Raw genomic sequence first — 22308 nt, 5'->3', positions numbered from 1 at the left:
AATATTGTATTAGTAATTTTCGACATATTTCACTTTAAAGCTCGATGAATTATTTGCAATTACCCTATAATACTCGTAATCCTCATTGGTTACTTTTAATTGTAATATAGCGGTCACGGTGTCATACCTCTGTTGTGAGAGGTCCCAGTTCAATCTCCGGTGATACTAGTCTGTTGTGGACAGCATCGTGTCCATAGGTTTTCTCGGGATTCCTCCATTTTCTTTCATTCTCCATTCTCATGTCACAAATTCTTTCTAGTTATTCATTATCATTAATTATCCGCTCCTTTTGTTTAATGAACATAAATGTGGAACGTAAATCAAGAAATTCCTTTCGTTCGTCGCATGTAATTGCAATATAGATTTAAGGGTGTTTCTAAATTTTCAATGTTTTATAACTGCTTTACTCAATACTAATAATTTCATCTTCGGATCAAGAATCAAGCAAGTCAATACATTCTTACATAGAAGAAATATAAAGAGTAGTAGTATTAATATTGCCTCAATTTTTTAATGTTGTTTAAAATTTCTGTAAGATACAATCCTTTGAATTGATTTGTTTCCCGTAGCATATTGTTGATAAAGCTACACTGTGTTAGAGATGTAGTTGGCAAAGTTTCTTCTTCTAAATACAGTATTCTGAGCTCAAATTCAATATCCTTTGGAGTCAACCAGGGAAGACTTGTAGTTAGGACATCATGGAGAATTTGGAATGATATTTCAGAAGCCTTGTAAAGCCATGATTTGCTTTCTTTCACAAGTTCCTCCTCCTCCTCCAATTCTTCTTCTTCTACTTCTTCTTCAACCAGTTCTTCTGGTTCTAATAAAGTTTCGTCATGCAAGACTTTCTCGTGCTCTTCTTCAAGATTCTCTGTCATGTCACGCGATAGTAAGTCACCAATATCTGTTCTAGACCCCGGAGTAAATGTATAGTTCGATCTAAGTAATTTGGATTCATGATCAGTGGCCTCTGTTGAAAAGAGTGAAGATTTAGGGCCTAAAAGAACATCAATAGTTGGTTCTTCCTCTCCTTCTTCTCCTTCTCCCTCTTCTTCTACCTGTTCCTCACTTATTTCCTCTTCATCGATCTTTTTCTCAACCGTTTCTGCAACTAACAGCCCAGTGGATAAAGGTATGGTAGATGTTACCTTAATGCCGTCATCTTCCATACATGGATAAAATTTTTCTTCTTCAGTTGGATAAAGACTCACAGCCTGACCCATATGCACAGCTATAGCATTAGCAAAACCTTGTATTGAATCCGAGCTTTTACTGAAACAATGAAGAAGATCAATGTAATTGATCTTTTCATTTTTTTGAAACAGATAACACAGGATCTCCTTCATTGGAATATTTATTAAAATATTACCATATTCATCTACTTCTTGTTCCTCAAACCAAAATATAACATGAACGTAATCGTTACAGTCAACGAATCCGGTGCGTTCAACATCATATTCCCAAAACCTTTTTAGTGTTCTTAATAACTGTCTTTGAGTCGGGTACGGTAAATTAAGAGAATATATCATAAAGTGGATCCAACGCATGTAGTCACTCGAGCCATAAACTTCCTCAAGAACATAACTAATTTCCGATGGCTGTAAATCACTCCATGCCTTTGGAAACGGCTGGATTTCCTCGTCATCCCAACAAAGTAATACATCTTCTACTATATACTGGAGAGCTTTTTTCCTAATATAACCTGTGGGAGCTACGTAAGTGAACACACTATGTAATTTTAGAATCGTATCTCTCTGAAAATACATCTCCTCGGTACTCTCAGTTACATGAAACTTTAAAGGAATTTTCGGATAAACAACTTGATTGCTTCGTATATAGAACTCATCGGTATGTAATATGAGATCAGCCTCTAGAGGACAACCTTGCTCAATCATGTTAAACAGAACGCCGCAAAGTAGATCAGAACTTGCTATTTCTCTCTCGTACATTTTATATAAATCTTCAAGCAAAGAGAATAACATCGATTGTGCCTGCCCTAAAATATTAGATAAATCTGCTAATGCTCGAGTTTTTACCTTCTCTAGTTTATACGACTGTGTTACTATTTCTCTTTCCAAACAAACTCTCCATTCGCTACAGATCTTTGTAGTGATGTCTTTGCTTAGTTGTAAATCAAAATTAGGAGACGTCTGTTTAAACATATTTGAATAACAACGTTTAACCTTTTGTTTATGTTTCTCTTTGTATTTTATCTCATTTCCTTTTTGATCAAACATGTCTCTAAAGAAACAAGTAACATTTTCCATTTCTGCTTTTGCAATATTAAATGTTTTCGAAATAATTTCATGACAAGGCGATGTATTCTTGCCATATTTTTGTGTGCTTGCGAGAAATTCTATCATCTTGATCTTAATTTCTTCAGCGTCTGCATTTTGTGTTGCTTTTATTTCATCAGAGGTTATCTTATGTCTTTTGTATATTTTAGCTATCCAATATTTTCTTTGTATTTCTGCTTCTTTTTCTCTCATTGATCTATGTACAATTTTTGGAATGGTCACTGGTTCTAATCTACTTCCCTTGATGAAATCACCCAGCATAAGAAGATAGTAATCGTAAAGTAGTTGGAATATTGCTGTGTTTATATTAATTTCCATTTGAATCATATCTAAATATGTATTAGTAAGTGTTACTATTTCATCTACAATCCAACCATCGGATATGATTTCTTCCCATTTTGTCGAAGCTTCCCTCTTCTTCACATCACAGTGCTCCCAAAGAACATTCTGTAATTTGTTAACGTACGAAATCAAACATTCTTTAGGCATCTTAGATTGGCTTAAATATTTATCAAATTTCGCTTGGAATTTTTTCACTATTTCTTGTTTTCTGTCTGGTCGTAAAAGAAACTTCTTGAAGTTTATTTGGATATGATTAAGCCAAGTTGATATTCTTATGAACGTTGGTCGTCTTACAGCTATACATTGCTTTAGTGCTTCAAAGTATGCTTCCTCCTTATTCTCCCATGTTGAAATAAGCATTAATGCTATCTCCTCTGGTAGAGGAACATTAATGTATTCCCATCCTGGTTCGCCAGGTTGCGCTGTTTGAATACTTAACAACGTATCAGTCTTACTTTCTGGCAAATCAGGTGTTTCATTTTCCTCCTCCTTTTGAGTTAATGTCTCCATTGGTGTCTCCGTAGCTTTTTTAGGCTCCGAACCTTTTCCTTTCTTTTTGTCAGCACCGGCTGTTGGATCCTCCATTATATCTATTACAGAGACATCTGGAATTACACCCTCGAGTATAATTTTTGCTAGCTCTTTAATCAGGAGGAAATCATAGGCCGGAAAAACGAATTGCTGATAAATATTTTGATCGTCATAAAATAGTTGCAAAAATTCGTGAGACTTGATGCTTTCTTCTGACATTTCGGTTTCCGATTCTTCTTCCTCAGCTTGCAATTCTTCGTCCAATGATAATAATGATTCTGTACGTGAAAGTCGCTGACCTGAACTTATGCCATCACCACCCTGACTTACATTCTCTGTTTTTACAGACCTATCTGTGCTTGGTCTAGCAGCTTCTGTCTCCTTCATTGTATTATTTACTGTTTGAGATAAACTAATCGTAGTTTTTCCGTAAAGCTTTTTCAACAATTTTTTCTTTTTCCTTTTGAAATGTTCATCTTCCTTCGTAATTTCTATATATTTTTTGAAAAAGGATTTAAAACCTGTGTCCGAAAGTGGAGGTCTAGGATTATTGTAAAGTCTTGAATAATTAATTATTTCCTCTTTCTTATCACTGGTTATTTCCTCTTCTGCTGTTAATTGAGATGCTGTTCTCCCAAATATCTCTTCACCATTTTCGTCAAAGAAAATTGGAATACCAATAGAGGAAGGGAGACTTCTGTCACCACTCAAAGTATCGATTCCAAATGATGGAGCCTCTATTTCTTTTCCTGTCAAAATTCGTTCTAGATATTTAATTTCTTTCCAATGAATGGGATAGTTTAATAATATCCATCCATTTGCATGTTGTAGTGTATTTAAATAAGTTATTAATATATCCACAAGTAGTTCATCTTCTAATATCTCACCGCGGCATAGTTTTTCAAAAGCCTTTCGACCCAGTTTAGCCAGAGGAGTTAACTCAACTAAAAGTTCATCAGACGGTACTTGTACAAGTTTGTCAACCTTATTTTGGGAGTGAGAATCAGGTTCGGTTCGGCCCGTGTCCGGTTTCCCTTTTTTATCTGGCTTTTGAGCACCTTTATCATTTTTACTGGGTTTCTTTGGAATAAAATCATCAATCATAAATCTTTTGTCCTCAAACTCTTTAATTTCAGTTTCCAATATTAAAGGTTTCCCAAATTCATTCTTATAGGTTTCAAAGCTAGTAACTACAATTTTAGACAAAGATAGTAAATATACTTCGTGCACTTTGAGTACGTCATGTAATGCCTTCATAGCTCGTTCATCGTCAATGCCTATTATAATGCCTGTGACAATAAAATCCGGGATGTTTGCTGGCTTTGGGGGGATTGGAGGAGGATACTTTACATCAAACAATCTATAGATGATATGAGCGAAAATTGTGTTTTCTTCGGGATGAGGACCTTCCAAAACATCCCAAGGCCCTTTAAAATTAAGATAGTCATCGACATCAGATGTGAGGAGAGCATCTTTGTCTGTGCCATCCATTCGTAACGCTTCCTCTAATATTCGATCAAATTCATCTTCTGATGATTCTCGTTCATCTGATGTGAATGGACGATAAATGGATTCTGAGCGTAAAAATTGCTGCGTCCAAAATTGCCACATTTCTTCTGGAATATTATTATTATTTCTTCCTTTATATTCTGCCGCTTGTACTGCAAAATCAATAATATCAGATGCAATGTCCATACAAAACATCCTATTTTGCACATGTTTCAGGTTTTTTCTTTTCTCACGCAGAAGGCGATGTAATTCCATTTCTCTCAGTTCTTGCAGTTGGAACTCTGTGTAAGTTTCACCTTCCATATCTTCTTCAAATCCTTTGTCCATGCCCATCAGTCTCGTAACGAATTCCTGCTCTCTCTCTAGAAGAATTTGTTCCTCGCGTGCTATATTTCTTTCTATTAACTCTTGTTTTCTTTGTCTTAGTTGAAAAAGCTTGGCAGCAAGTTTCTTCTCAAATTGAGATTTTTCCAGAATCTTTTTAGTAGTAGTATAATCTATTTCTTTTTGTTGTTGCTCAATAAGTCTATTCCACAATTTTGCTAATGTCATCTTTTCGACGGGTGTCTTTAGATTACGATATACGATCCGCTTTCTTTCTCTTCTCTTTAGATTATCCATAAACTTCTCTGTTTCTATTTTGGTGTCGCTATCATGATAAGGAAGATCTATAAGACTTAATTTCTTAGGTAAAACCTGACTTAAGATGGTGTCTGTGTCGACGGGTTTTAAATCATGCTTCTCTTCAAATTCATCAATGGTTTTTTGAGCACTCACGGCACTTTCTACATTTTCTTTTCTCTTCCTTCCCGTGATCACCTGTGTACCAAGAGCTTCCAGCTTAAGCGCTCGAGTAAATTCAAGTCTTGCATAAGCACACTTTTCCCTAAATGCTTGCTGTCGTTCTGTGTACCAATTAATTTGTGATTTTCTTTTCTCGCGTGTTTCTCGAAATTTCTCGGTCGACATGTCTTTAGTACGTTTGGGAGAACTTTTCAATGGTTTCCCTAATATTTCTCTTTCATTGCCACTGGACAGCAGAACTCTTCTATCCTGACCAAGACACAAATTTAATATATAAATTAACTGTAGACTTGCCGCTCCATTTCCTTCAGAGATCTTAGTGATAAACTCTTGCTCGCAATCCACTTTAATTAATTTCAACCAAGATTTAATTTTGTTCATATTTCCAAGGCAAATATATGGTTTATTTGAAGGAATAATATATTGCAGTTCTCGTGCTGGTATAATTCCATAGTTGCATAATATTTTAGCAATTGCTGTGCCATCTTTCATTTGAGAGCCAAACTCATGAGGAGCCATACTTATATTTAGTCCCATTTTTTGGTTCAGCCAAATTTTCAATTCGTCTCCCATATTCACTGATAGACATACATTAAGATAAAAATACGTTCACTTATCCGTTCCAGACAAACACTACAGTATGTATCCTATTCAGACTTCCATTGACGACTTCATACGTACCTGAAAAATTAATACCATTTAACAGATTAATATTACCAGTTACAAATCTAACAAATTGTTAGAAAAATCTCTAAATTATGCTATTTATAGTTCATTTTGTGATGTATACTGTTGATGTTTCAGTTTGTGTTGTATATTGTTGATACTTCAGTCTTTGGTATATTTACTGTGAAACCTCTTTAAGGAGACTGCTCAAAATTATCAAGTAAGATCAGTTACCTACAGAAGCGGTATTTTTGAAAGAGACTTAATGATTTATCAAAGATTTCAAGTCGGGAGTAAAACTAAATAATAGAGGATTTAATTAAATTATATGGTTTATTGTGGTTTTTCTTTATTTGTTTGTTTTTTTAATTTTATTTAAGAGCCGGTGAAATATGGAGGAAATTAAAGTGTTGGAAGAATCGTATCACTCACGTGATGATAAGAAGTGTCTCTAATTTACATTTTTCCATTAACAGTTAATCTTTTCTATTGTACACTTATCATTTTATTCATTCTTGAGGTAAAAGAAAAGCATGTAAGTCAATGTAAGTTCTTAAGACTATTGAGCAAATTATTAGTTCATGAAGAGAAAAAGGAAGGAAATAATTTCGAATATGCTTAGACGATTGTTTTTTAGTTTTAAACAAACTCTGAAACTCATAGAATACTCTACAAGTCCTGTTACAATTAGAATAATGCATAAAATAAGGAAGGGAAGTAAAATTATTTCTTCTGTTTATATAGATAAAAATGTATCCTAGATATAAATTTGTGAGAGTTTCTAGAATTGCATTTTTTCTGTCTTTCGCTAATGTAATTAACACATACCTACAACGATAAGTAGTAATCACTTATCTCCTTGATTAGCGATTATACTGTATTATATGCTCTTGTCTGAGGAAGAATTATATTAACTTTCCATCTAATATGTAAAAATGAAAATGATTTTTGTGGGATCAAATCACGGGAAAATAGCTGAACCGTTTGAAATGAATTTTGGGATATAATTATCACGTATCTTGACCTAAGTTTTTACCGTGTCACTTTGATTAAAATACATATTCTAAGGGTATGGGGTAATCACTATATATATATATCTATATATATACAGTATATATATATATATATATATATATATATATATATATATATATATAGTGTTTCAAAACAACAGCGACAACATTTGGGAGGTGAATCCTGACATCAAGATAAGACAAAAAGTATAGACCAACCTGAGTGCACAAGTGCTTCCTTTCGGAGTTATAGGCTGCCGAAAACAAAAAATGAACTTTAAAGCTCCATACCTCCAATACTATGGAACCTACCATTGTCGGGTCAAGACTTCACTTAGGAACTAGTATGTGCCCTATCCAAATATTCATGTTTCAGAATCTTGCGGTTCTTCCGCAACAATTTTTATAGGGGTATTTGGTGAGTACTTCAAATTATATGTTCATAGCCAAACTCCCTCTATAAAAATAGTTGCGTATCCCAACAGGGATATTTGGATAGGGCATATACTAGTTCCTAAGTGAAGTCTTGACCCGACGACGGTAGGTCCCACAGTATTGGAGTTATGGACCTTTAAATTTCAGTTTTCCATGTTTTCGGCAGCCTGTAACTCCGAAAGGAAGCATTTGTGCACCCAGGTTGATCTGAGTTTTGTCTTCTTGCTTAAAAGGCGTATCTTAAAGGAGATAGGAGGCTCAAAATTTATGCCATAGATAGAATATCTTATGAGTATTTATCATTACGTTTTCATTAAAGTGCGTATCCTAAGGAGGAGAAAGGGGTTAAAATTTTTCCTATCATAAACTTGTTCTCCCGTGATACGAACAGGCATTTGAGCTTGTATTATATAAAATATAAGATAATAAAAACTCCAATGTTTTGTTTTATGGTTGTTAAGAGTTTTGGTTACTAAGATAGATAGGAAATAAACAATATCTAAGATCAATGACGTATTATCAAGTGATTCAATTAATGAATCAATAAAGATTTCTGGAAGTAAAGAAAATTGTGCGCGCTTCGTCATTAGTTGAAACATTTTCGTTTAATTTAAAATTTATACGATGTCGTAAAGTACGATAACAAAACGTTAACCATTTTATTATTAATGGTGATTTCAAGAAGAGATAGATAGATAGATAGATAGATAGATAGAAAGTGAGGGCGAGAGAAATGTATAATACGGCAGAAAACTACGAAAAGGATACACTGGCAGAAAGCGAAACCATTACTTTGTCACATAATGTCTCGAAGAACCTGGAAAATTACTTCAAATAATTTTATAATAATGATTTGTTTACTAAACTTATAGAAAAAAAATACCAACTATAAAATCAATTTGAGTATTTGGCGAGCTCAATATTAGACGTCTATAAATAGAGCTTCAGAAACAAGTATGAAAAACACCATCACAGTTGTATTATGTTAGATTTTGTGGCAGTATGATCATTCCAATGATTGAGATGATGGAGATCCGACATATTAATTATCTAAGTTAACCGGAGGCATACAGGATAATGAAACCCATAACACCAAGAATTGACACGTTTAGTGAATAAGGGAATCAAATCCACCTCTGGTCATTTTGAACATATTTCATTTTTAAAATGTGTATATGAAGCTCCTTTCAGAGTGTAAAAGATTTATTTCCAGATATTCTAAGCGACCTTTATAATAATAGAAAAAGCTTTCCATATACTTAAATGTACTGTATAAACTTACGTCTTTTTCTTACAACTTTGGTAATTTCACTTGACACCCTTCTGCTCTGAATGGGCAGACATAATTGTATTATGCATTTAACAAGAGATTCAAAACATATTATAGTAATAACGGATGTAATGATAATTTGAAGTTGAATTTAATGGGATGTAGTGTGTATTACCAAGCATAGAAGGCACACTGATAATATCCTACCAATACACTTTTGGAGATATGAAGATGAATGTGATGTAATGAGTACAAGTAAAAGTAAATATTGTAATGTCCCACGTGCTTGTGTGTACGTACAAACACCCAACATGTGCTTCTATTTACAAACAACAACCACGTGCACCTTGCTATGGAGTATTATAGCTGCAGGCGACGGAGACGACAGCCACAACATTAGTCACATGAAGACGAGGGAACAGAAGCGCCACTGCCTCACCTGGGGTGAATGTATAGTCGAGAGGATTCCATGGATAGCCATTGGTTTCGACTGGTCAAATCCCCTTTCTTGGCTTACAGTGGATCCTAGGAAGTACCTCACCTAAACCCAAAGGCTTAGTTTGCAGTGGAGTTAACGGTTCCTTTTCCTCCTGGCTTGCAGTGGAGCGTTGTTTGAAAGTTTACTTCTTTTTCTGTTTGCAGTGAGGCAGCGAGATATACCTAAACACAACCCGGACTAGCTTGCAGTGGAGCTTTGTCGAGATCTCTAACCGCTCTCTGTTTGTAGTGGAGCAGCGAGTGTCCTACACTCCCTTACGTAGTACCTATTGAGGAATTCTTCCTGGGACCGTCAGGTCGAAGGGACCCCTATTCCTACCTTAGACTAGAGAATTTACATTATTGTAGTATTTCTGTAGATTGCTGTTTATAGAGGATTTTTATAATAAAAACCGGTAATGGGAAACGATTCCGGACTGTAATTTGCTCTACCCATACTCTACCTATTCCTGCAGAAGCAGAATTTTACAATATATACAGGTTTCATCACATGTTCTCGCAATTTCGTGTTCAATTCGGTCTAGATTGTGAAAAATACATTAGGTATTTACGAAGATTTCAAGTGTACACTTTTAAGTAATTTTGAAAATCATTTTGTAATATGCAACAATATATGCCTCTGTTAGAAATCGTAGATACCGTCTCTCAGGATGGAAAAAAGTCTTACAGATTTTAATGTATCTACACACATAATAATTTAAAATTATTCAACCCATTTCAACTTGATCCTAGAATAATAGTATTTTTTTGTATCCTATTACAATTTAGATTACAGCAGACATTGCTGTTATTTCAGTGTATGAATTTTAATTACTTTCTACTGTTAATACTGAATTACGAAGAATAGAAATTTAATTAGCAATCAGCAAGGGAATAGTATGAAAAAAGGGAAGAATGGTCTTCTTGATACTTGTAGTCCTGCGAAGAACAATCATTTTAGATTTATTAATATTGTACAACCAAGATGCTATCGTGACACAAGTAATAACAACAGATTAAATAGGTTCAGCAATCTTACACCTGTTATAACAACTTTCCTAACCTTAGAAACAACAGATACAGCGAGTACAGTAGTCCATATAATTAGTTGACAGTGATTTTTTCTTGAAACTAGGTGGTTCTTATAGTTTTTAAGCTCCTAAAAAGTAATCTGAACTTAGTTTTGGTACTGCGCCCTCCAGTTTAGAAATAGCGCCAGTAATAGTATTTATCTTCGGAAAACTACTTTAAAAAAGTTGGACTTTCACTTAGCAAGCTTTTGCTCTTAGTCTAATAAACTTAGATTCATGGTTGGTACACTATTATCTTTGGAATGATTCGTGCTTTTGAATGATACCTCACGATCTATAATTTTGCGGAAATCCTGGAAAATTCGAGAAATTTACCAGAAAAGTAGATGCTTTAGTAATCTGGGCAACCCTGGCAGGATCCAGTGTGAAGTACCTACATCAAATATATGTATATTCCACATTTTATTACACGTTTTGGACTATATACCAAGTTTCATTGAAGTGCAGCTGGTAGGTGTGAACATAGGATAATTTTCCGAAATATTACGACATTTTGAAATATAAAATAATTATGGAGCTTCTGATCGTATCGTAATTATTATAGATGCATAATTTTTACGTCATTGTCTTTAGAGTGAGCAGGATTTTGAATGACATCTAATTCATGTGTAATGATCCATAAATTCGAGAAAATTATCGAAATTGTCCTTTAAAAAGGTATATTTTAATTTAGGTACTCTTATCAGGGTATCAAAATCAGCTAACATATGATTGGAATAAAGTGTTTTCATTCGACTAGTACTTACATGCCATTAATTACATTTTAAGTGTTTTGCAACTCGTTTTGTACATAAGGCTATCATTTTTATATATGCATACATTCCCTTTCTCACTATTAGGTCTACTTTCGCTTTCTCCTAAAAAGTCATATTTGATGAAAACAATACTGTCCGAAAAATCTTCGTAATTATATCTTCATAACTTCTAATCATCTTTCAATGTAAGTTGACAAATATATAACATAAAATATGTACGATTTTTCGGAGTACCTTTCGTGCCGATATCTGATACTGGCGCCCCGATATGATATAATTTTTAAATTAAAATTTCGGAAATTTTATCGAATTTATGGATTGTTACACAGCGTGGGACATGATTCGAAACCCTGCATTATTCTATAGGCAATGACGTACAAACTATGACTCTGCAATATTTATGGTATGACCAAGATTTTTTTTTTTTCGCTCATGAAAAATTAGACGAAAATTCTAAATTATTGAAAAGTCAAAATGAAGAACTAGTGAAGTGTATGAATTTCATTGCCAAACTCAAAGTAAAAAATTTTCATTAAAAAGGACAGGTAGAGGAACTGAAGACAAAGATAGATTATCTGGATCAATACGGTAGAAGAAATACTTTAGAAATCCATGGTATTCCCGCCCTTCCCAATGAAGATGTTCAAATTGTAAAGAAGGTTGGTACTGCTTTGGACTTAAACATTACAGATAATATAATAAATACTTGTCACAGACCAAAAAAAAAAAAAAATAAATAAATAAATAAAAAATAATAATAAAAAAAAACAACAACCAGACCCGCATATAGTAGTAAAATTTGGTAGAAGATGTGACAAAGATAGCTTTGTTAAGAGAAGGAAAGTTAAAAGGAACCTAAATTGTAAAGATATTGGTTACTCAACTGGTGCAATTATTTATATAAATCATAGTTTAGCATTGCATCGAAGGCTAGTATTTAAGGAAGCTAGGAAGGTTAAAAGGGATAACATTTTGATTTTCTTTGAGTTGATTATGCGGGTAACATTAAGTTAAAGAAAAAAAAGCAAGCGATACTTATGTATACACGCTCAGTATGGTAGAAGAGGTTAAAAATACGTCATAATGATTGTTAACAAACATGATATTTTATTCAATTATCAAAATGTAAGAGGTTTAAGGTTCAAGTTGAGTGACTTATATGTGAGTATCACTACTAATGACTTTGATGTTATATTATTAACTGAAACCTATCTGTGACGGAATATAAAATGGCGAATTTATAGATCATAGGTACAATGTGTATCGACAGGACAGACAAAATAAGAACGAGGGTAGCGTATTGATTGCTGTCCTCAAACATTTTCATGTTGAAAACATTCCAATATCTATTGATACATTGATACAGTTGAAATACTGTGTATAAAATTGGTAACTGTGCATAAATCTTTTTATATAATAGTAGTTTATTTTCCACCCAAAAAAAGTTGACAAATATGAAGAATTTTTCTGAAAAATTGAGCAAGTTAAGGATATTCAGCATAATAACTTCTTAATCTTCGGTGATTTCAACATTCTAGAAATTAAAGATTCTGAATATGATTTGTTATAAGGTAGTCTGATTTGCGTTTCATTTGCCAATTTTTTGTCATTAATTAATTTACAATCATTGAAATCGGTGAGAAATAGTAACGGTAAAACTTTGGATTTAGTTCTTTCTAATATTGAAGGAGGTATAACTGTATCTAAGTGTATTTTCCCTTTATTACCTGAAGACATGCATCATCCCTCATTAACTTGTCAAATTTATATTAAGAGTTTTGATCTACTCTTAGACCGAATTCTATTATTGTATATAATTACAGTAAAGCTGACTTTTTTAATTTACACAAATCATTACAAAAACAAAATTGGAATGAAGTAACTAATTCCAATAATGTTGATAAGGCCGTGGATCTTTTCTATGAAGTGGTTAATGATGTTATTGATAGACACGTACCTAAGAAAGAGTTGTTCAAAAAACGCACTTACCCTGTTGGTTTACACATGAAATCATTACAATTCTCAAGCAAAAAGATTATTATAAGAAACACAAAAATCAATTGGAGTATAACGAAAATAAATTTATACAACTTCGTAGGCAACTAAAAAGTATGTTGAACACTGTGTATAAAAGATATATACGATAAACTGAAGACACTTTACGTAAGAACTCTTAATGTGAACTCCAAATGTTTTTAGAATTTCATTAAATCCAAGAAAAATGAATATTTTGTAAATAGGCGTAAGTTTTATAATAATCAAAAATTGAATTCTGACAGAGATATAGTAGATAGTTTTGCAAAGTATTTTTGAAGTGTATATAGTTTAGAATCGTCTTCTTATACTATTGGTGATATAAGTACTATGGAAGTTTCTCAGAGTGTGTCAATTGATTCCATGTATGAACTCGAAATTAAAGAATCCATTAAGACACTGAAGTCATCTAAGGCAAGGAGCCAAGACTCTATTCCTAGTTATGTATTTAAAGGTAATGGTGATGTTTTAATTGCACCTTTGTATTATATTTTTTATTTGATTTTGAAAACCAACTTTTCCTACATTATGGAAAGTTATTAAAGTTTCACTTATATATATCAACACCTGCTAAAATATTTGAGTATATAATTATTAATAGAATATTTAATCATGTTAGATCATACATATTTCTATATCAACACGGATTCTACCGAGGACGTTCAACTGGGTCTACCTTAATTACATTTGACAAAACATTCCAGAATCTATAAACAATAATTTCAAGGTTGATATCATATATACGGACTTTGCCAAGGCTTTTGACAGGCTTAATCATGATTTGTTGCTCCGAAATTATCTCTCTTTGGATATTCATACAAATTATTGACATTAAATTCTTCGTATCTTAAACACCGCGAACAGTATGTATCATATAATAAATTAAATTCGCCACATTTTAGGATTTTATCGGGTGTAACACAAGGTCCAAAGCTTGGACAATTACTTTTCTATTGTTTATCAATGATCTGCCTCGAGTTATAAAGTACTCCAAATGTCTGTTGTATGCAGATATGAAACTTCATAAAGAAATAAAGAATAACAATGTGTAATCAATTTACAAATGGATATAGATAGCTGCTACAGATGGAATATTGAAAATTTTGCCTTTTAATATAAAGAAATGGTCGGTAATAATGTTCTCGAGAAAGTTAATCCAACGTTATTCTAATTATTCGATGAACAATGTAATAATAAAGAGTTAGTCATGTAAATGATTTAGGCGTCCTTATAGATTCTAAACTATGCTTTAATCAGCGTATACATAAAATAATTAATGAAGCATATAAATCTTTAGGATTTTCAATTAGAAATACAAATAAATTTACTAACATAAGATCTTATACTGTTTTGGTTAATAGTATAGTACGTAGCAAGTTGAAATATGCGTCGATAATATGAGCTCCTTACTATAAGCAACATGAAAGAAATATTGAAAGAATGGAAAATAAGTTTTTAAGATATTTGTATTTTAAAATGTACAGGGTGAATTCCTATGACATGAGAGTTTCTTATAGTACATTATAGGACTTGTTTAAATATTCGTCACTAACTACACGGTGGGAAATATCTCAATAGATTTTCTTATTTAAATTGGCGAATGGTATTATAGATAATCATGAGGGCATAAGTATGTTAAATTTTAATACTACGAAAACCAGCCTAAGAAATAGAACGCTATTTTATAATGTGAAATCCAGAACTATGCATATGAATTCTCCCATAATTCGAATTTGTCGAAATTATAATAACGTATCCAAGAAAAGTCCAGAGATTAATCTTTCTCTTTCATATCCTTTATATTTGAAGTAGTTAAAAGAAATACTAAACAAAAAGTACGTTAGACGACTATTGGAATAATTTTCTTCTATTACGTTATGGATATAACATTCTTTTTTTTACGCCACTGCCAATCCTATGTATATTTTTCTTTATTTTTATTTTATCTTATTTTATTCATGCTTCTTTCTTTTATTTCTGTTTATTCTTATTTTTGTTCTTATTATTGTACATGTATAAAAGTATCTCTATAAACTTACATTTTGTAAGCCTATTTTAATTGGGACATTAGTCTTGTTATAGGTGACAAATAAATAATTCAAAACATACAATAATGTTTGGATATATTTTGTGTAGGTGCCCCACGATGGGGCACAACCAGGGGTGCCAAGTTTGCTAAACTTTTCTGGAAAATTTCTTGAATTTTCCAGGATCTCCCCAAAATCTTGGGTCATGACTTATCATTGCATGGTAACATTCGAAAACACGAACCATTACAAACATAACTTCTGCTAACCATGAATCTAAGTTAATTAGAGTGAAAGTCTAAAATTTCCTTTAAGAGAACAAAACGTGATTTTGAAAAGGTCTTTAATTTTATTGACATTATTCTTTAGTTGGGAGTTGAAAAACCAAAACTAAATTCAGATTTATTTTTAGGAGCTCGAAAACTATAAAAAACACCTAGTTTCACGCAAAAAATTCAGAGCTGAATTTTGTTGACCAGTGAAATAATAATAATAATAATAATAATAATAATAATAATAATAATAATAATAATAATAATAATAATAATAATAATAATAATAATAATAATAATAATAACTACACGTAATAACGTTAGTCAACAAATTTAAACTTTATATCTGTCACATGGACGAAAGTAGGTAATTTTAACTAAATCGACCCTCCTGAACGTGAAAATGGCAATTTCTAACACGTAACGTTTTCATATTACAAAGCGAGTTCGATTCTGGCGAAAAATATAAATTCATTAATTTTGTTGACATACAATTTTAATTATGTCTCTAAAATATTAATTTAATTACGTAATGTGACTAAAAATGAATTAATTTTGCACATAACACAGAATGTAATGTGTAACTACTGTTGCTTTCGCACAATTAGTGTTTGACCTGAATACGATTCGATAAATATCTCTATTTTTGAAATGATTTAAACATGCTACAATGTACTAAAACAAGTTGAAATGTTGTTTTAAATTACAATTTTGATCGATATTTCAATTTTTATTCAATACTTTAAGCGAAGTATTTTTAAAATGTAATTTTTATGTATAATTATAAAAATATCAATATTAATGTTCTTATAATGTTTTAGAGGTACTAAACCATGCAGAAGAAATCAAAAATGACAAATGTTTTTAAATTGTAAAGTTCTTTCTTTCTCTTGTATCTGTAGCTAGAAACAGCAGTAGTTAGTTATCCATCATGTAAGGATCCTATCTACTTTGATAGCTCTTTCCATTTTCTGTATACTGTAATTGAACTTTTCTCATCGCTCACAGCTTCTAAGTTCCAGGAGAAGAGTCTAGGTAATACTGTACGAAATGAATTTTCAACGAAACCGTCCATGTCTCGAACGAACTTTTTTAGGCGTAATTTTATATAGAGAGAAAGTGGAAGTAGTATTTATGTGGATTTACTAAAGGAATATACTTTACATTATGATGTCCTGGTATATATATTTTTATCAAGGCCTCTTTTTCACAGTGTATGTTACTCAATTGCTCTACTAAGCCAGAAGCTAAGGAAACCACACAATTCTAAATTATCCCTATAATCCTAGTAATATAGCAATTACCTTTAAATCCCCACAAATTTGTCAGTAGTACTTATAACAATGACTCATATCTAAAAACACAGACATACTATCATATGTTTTCTTCATATATAATATTGGTATTCATGGTTTAATGTTCCCGTCGTGTAGTAATAGTATTTCGAGGCTAGTTTAGAAGAGTAGATTAAAATCCCCGTTCTTTAGGAGTGTGTCGGAACCTAGTGCCTAGACCTTAACCATATATCTTTACATACGTGCAGAGAGATTCTTCCATAACATAGTATCCTGAAATTGTTCATGTATGTTCTTAACAAAATGAACTTCTAGTGCTGAAATTCAGTAAATTCCATTCCTGTAGCCTCTACTCAAGCACCTCCGCTTGATGTGTGGTGGATTCATATCTCTTATTAAGTTGTCCGGTTCAAGTTCTAGTCTACTTTGAGTAGGCGACGTGGAAGTTCCGAGTAATTAATTCAGCTGCAGAGAATTCTACCCTTGACAGCGGACTAAGAACTGGAGTTCAGATCCATGCAGCGATCATTACGGTACTCAATATTACAGTAGATTTTCTTCTATTCGAATTGTCCCCCAATTTCTGTTAGGCAGAAATATCATTCTTCCTCGCAGCAAAAATAAATCTTGACACTCAGGCACTTGAAACCACTTATCAAAAGGAAAAACTGAAGTCTAGAATACGAAGTTTTCACAATAAACACTCTCTCAGCCAATTTCCGTTGGTCAGACTCATGGAATAATGTGATAATAATCGCTAATGTAGCTTACTCCATATCGTACTTTATGTAGTTTGAATACCTATACATCTCTGTTAGTCGCCTATGGAATCACATGTCATAAGCTAGAGAACAAATCGTCAAAATAGCTTCTTGAAATAGAGACATGCATTGCTAACATCGTGTATATATGAAGATATGTTAGAAACGAAAGAAGAGGCACAGAATGGATCAGAAAACAATATTTTCACCTATGATACAACCAGAAGGACTTTTTGTCTTCTTTTGATGTCAGGAATCACCTCCTGGAGTTGGTGCACATCTTTCAGGTTCCCCCTATATATCTATATATAGGGTGGCCCAAAAGTAGGTATACTATCTTCCATTGATCAAGTATAATATTCTAGTTTATGGGTTAATTGGCTTGGCCTCTTTCGAGCTTAAGATGTAAGTAAAAACACATTAAGAACACATAATAAAGAAACTAAGTCTATCTGATGGATAACAATAAGAAATTATATAAAATGCAATACTTACTATACTGTATACCTACTTATGGGCCACCTTATATATATATATATATATATATATATATATATATATATATATATATATATATATATATATATATATGCCTATGTGTGTATGTGTATGTTCTGTTAAGATCGAACTTTGAATATTAACTTTTACGATCCGGTATCCTCTACATTTCACAGTTCTGAGTTGTAATAATTACATTTTGATGATCGATATCCTATTTTTGTAATTAATCGTTTATTAACAGACACGCCTAATTTCATTATACTCTGAAATAAAAATATATTTTGAATACACTACACATTCTGGAGATGAATTTCATCTTTCCACGTTCGAAAATTGAAGTTAATCAATGGCCGGCGTGAGAATAAATAAGTTGTCTTGTTACACAACTTTAAGAATAAAAGAGAATCTTCGTATTTCATACGGATCTTGTTCTTTGTTCCCAAATAATTTCTGTTCTATAAACTAGTGAATTTCCTTTTAGAGGGAAACGGTCGTACTTCATTGATTTTTAACAATTCTTCTTTATATGTAAATAGCAGGTTCGAAACCAGCCACAGAGGTTTGGGGGGCCATGAATGTTAGGGGGGCAAGTTCTCTTTCAAATATCTAAATTGTGTTTTTGTATCATTTTGTATTGCGGTCTGGAGGGGCCACGAAAAGTTTAGGGCGGTCAGGCCTCCCCAGCACCCCTCTGGTTGCGGGCCTGATAAACACACTCCGTATTTACTTTCCGTAACAGGTGTAACAGTGACGGTAACGGTGGAGGTTATTAGTGGTTAAATATAAAACTAGTTTATAACAACCTTCTGCTAGTCGGAATTTCGGTAGCAGGAATGCACGCTCCGAAAACAAAGTGTATTAATAAATAGTGAATTCAAATTGAATAAGAATACTAATATTAATATCAGAACACTTTTAGGTCGTAATTGACAACTTACCATGAAAGCCTTTAATATAAATTTTTATACCAATGATATTTATGACGTTGTTAGACGTAAACTATTTATTGAGATGATGCGAGCAATTTCGAACCAGAACTTTTAGAATTTATTTGCATAAACTTGTTATTAAAAACAATATGTATTTATTTGTAATATTTGTTTTTATAATACCACATTTTACCACAAAATTGTATTTATATACACGTCTGGTAATGTTTACTACAAATGAATGATATTTTGACAAATAGTTAATTTAATAATGATTTGATAATGTTACTGACTTTAATTATTGATACTGTTTAACATAAAACTGAGATTGACAAGTATTTAAAAGAGACAACATATATAGAACAATGAAACAAAAAATATTATATACAACAAAAATAATAATACATGTAATAAGGTTTTTAAATATATTTATATAAGTTTTTGTAGAATAAATGAGAGTCCACATGCAGAGCCGTAGCTAAGGGGGGGCCAGCGGGGCGCCCGCCCCGGGCGCTGACAGCAAGGGGGCGCCGCACGAGCAAGGAAAAAGAAAAAGTGGTGTTGAACATGAGTAAAAGACGAGTCGCCCCCAGAAAGTATTGGCGCCCTATTAGATAAATATTGCTGTAGGTTATCAATGAAATACATAGATTTCTTAAAAATTTTCTTGCTCGCTTCGCTCGCAATGCAAGAGTTTAAATAAGTCACAACAAGTTTCTACTTATTACTTGAAGATTTATTATACATGATTTCTTAATGACATGTGGTATACAAGGTGCCGAGTAATGACTTATAGTGTACGAATGAGCATTTTCAAAATCAGAAACGAGCAAAGTCGTGTTCGGCGTTTTGACAGTGATGAATTTGCTGACTTCAAAACGTTTTTCTACCCAATCGGATTAATCACGACGCACACTGGGGCCAAAGCACTGAATTTTTGGCAAAAATAAGAATTCGCAATATGAAGCGGAAAATTGAAATCAATTAGTTCGGCGTATGCAGTGGCTACAATAATTTTATTTCGACATTATTTAATCAAAAACATAGAGTTTTAATCATAAAAGGAAACATCCCTTATATTCGCGCCTAAATTATATAACAGATTATATGATTGGCATAAAGAAACGCGTGGGCAATATGCTTTGATTTGGCAATTTACGATTGGCTTATATTCTTATGTATGAAAGGAAAGAGTGTACTTATTCATTTTACAACTGAAGAGTAATAAAATTGAAGAAAAGTTCTTGCTTCTCAAAATTATTTCAAAGTTGTGGAGGATTCGTTATGACAATGAAGATGCAAGGACCTTCAATACATAAAAATTATCTCATCACAAGTGCTCGATATGAATATATTATCAGATACATTAAACATATGATTCACAAGCATCAGTAACCTGTTCAGGTTGTTTCATATATTGCATCGTGCATTACGTGAGCTCATTTCATAGCTTGATTGGAACACTCTGAGCTGGAACGAGCGGAGGCTCATTACAGTTGATCCCAATGTCACTTCTGTGCATGCATCACAAAAACACAATACTGAATTGATCAACACCATTTTAATATGGTTCATAGATGGTTTAGCATTGGCGTTTCAAAATGTCGCCACCATTAATCAAATATGTTTGACTAGAGTTTAGTTCTGTTGGTGAATGACAGAGAAGTATGACTAGATGTTGGAAACAAGATGGGTCTGGGGGCAAAATTCTCAGAATCGACCTATATTCAACTTTGTCACTGCGCGCATGTCTAATAACCTAACACTTGTTCTCACATTCATCCCAGCTCAATTCAAAAGCACCATTGCATCCAGAATGCGGTTTTCCTCAAACATTTTCATGTGCTATATTTTCCAAACGTGCAAATATGTGCAGGTTTTCTCTTTGCATACAGTAAGAACAATGTTTCTGGTACGACATATTAAAAAATCACAGACATATTATGCCATTAATCTAGTAAAATGGCACTCTATCGTTTGACCATACTTTATATGCTTTCAGTACCACAGCATTTTCCAAATATGATATTAAGTAGGGGATTATCATAAGGATATGATAATGATATTAGCATCATTGCTAATATGATTATTGACTACACATCACATCAATATTCTAAATATACAAAACGATACATACATGTCGGTCGTGTCACCATGTTTACCAGTCACTGAATATATACACGCAATGTAGAAATAGTCGCATTCAAAATCAATTTCCTATCTTCTCTCCGGCTTCAGCGGATAACCAAATTTACACGTCCCATGAGTTCATTGTAAGTTGCTATCACTTATTTTCCTGCACACTATCTTACGTGTACACTATTAAGGCTTCATTATAACAAATTATATCAAGTCAATCTTTTACTTCATTCTTCGAGTTTTTGCTAAGAATTGCCTGGTTCGGCCCCACTGTGCGACGGTGAGAATGAAGGTATGAAAGTGAGAAGAGTGAAGAGACACATTCAAGCTGCTGTTTGTGCGATAATATGAAAAATAAAGGTAAACGAGGGGAACAATAACATTTTCGAACTTCAAGCAGTTGTAGAATAGGGACTTAAGGGATCAGAACTTAGCCCAAAGAAGTTCAACTTTTTTAGATACTATTCACTACCAATGATTTATTTTTAAATTCCATTAACATATAAAATTCTTCCAGTTTGAAGGAATTTATTGGGGTCATTTTTTCATCAACTTTTTGTATTGTCAGCATATTATTTTGTGCATACGTGTCTAGCTGTGTGATGTTTTTATCTATCTACATACATACAAAACATAAGTAGGCACACTCTTAATATAAGTACGTGTTAGTGTATTTTAATATGTTAATTAATAATAAGTAGCTTAAATTCGGAACTCATTCATTAAGAAATTAAGTAATTACTATAATTTCAGACATATGTAGTAGCCAAAGTATATTTTGGATTTTAAGTACAAACATTGAACATATTCTTCACCTCCATCGATCAATATTTAGAAATTCACAAAGAAGGCTCCTTCTGAATTTCCATTACATTTCACAAACTATTTTTTACCGTAAAAAGATCGAAATTAAAATGCTATTCATCTGGTCACATACAGAATAAAATTAAAATGTTTACAATTATTATTGGAAATTAATACTGTCACCCATTTCGAACAATTTAGAAGCACATAGTTTTTAATGTATTAAAATATAATTTCTTATCGATAGTATTAAACGTTGTACATAGTAGTAATTTTCCTGAACTGTTCTCCTAGTGAATTTGTATACAACCAAACGTAGTTTTGTCAATCTTAACAAAAAATCCAAAATAAGACTC

At 32.6% G+C, this 22308-nt stretch overlaps 1 protein-coding gene across 1 annotated transcript in view; it reads right to left on the bottom strand.

Moving 5' to 3' along the window:
* Positions 1-488: 488 nt before the first annotated feature.
* Positions 489-22308, bottom strand: part of LOC145662849 (sperm flagellar protein 2-like) — a 32975-nt gene continuing 11155 nt past the window's right edge. Inside the window, exon 2 of the mRNA XM_081728778.1 lies at positions 489-6164. Coding sequence (XP_081584904.1) covers positions 492-6056 — 5565 coding nt within the window. The 5' untranslated portion in view covers positions 6057-6164 and the 3' untranslated portion in view covers positions 489-491. The remainder of the gene's footprint in view (positions 6165-22308) is intronic.

The sequence above is a fragment of the Thermobia domestica genome, chromosome 10, assembly GCF_964235325.1.
Source record: "Thermobia domestica chromosome 10, izTheDome1.hap1.1, whole genome shotgun sequence".
Classification (NCBI taxonomy): domain Eukaryota; kingdom Metazoa; phylum Arthropoda; class Insecta; order Zygentoma; family Lepismatidae; genus Thermobia; species Thermobia domestica.
This window is presented reverse-complemented; position numbering and strand designations above follow the sequence as displayed.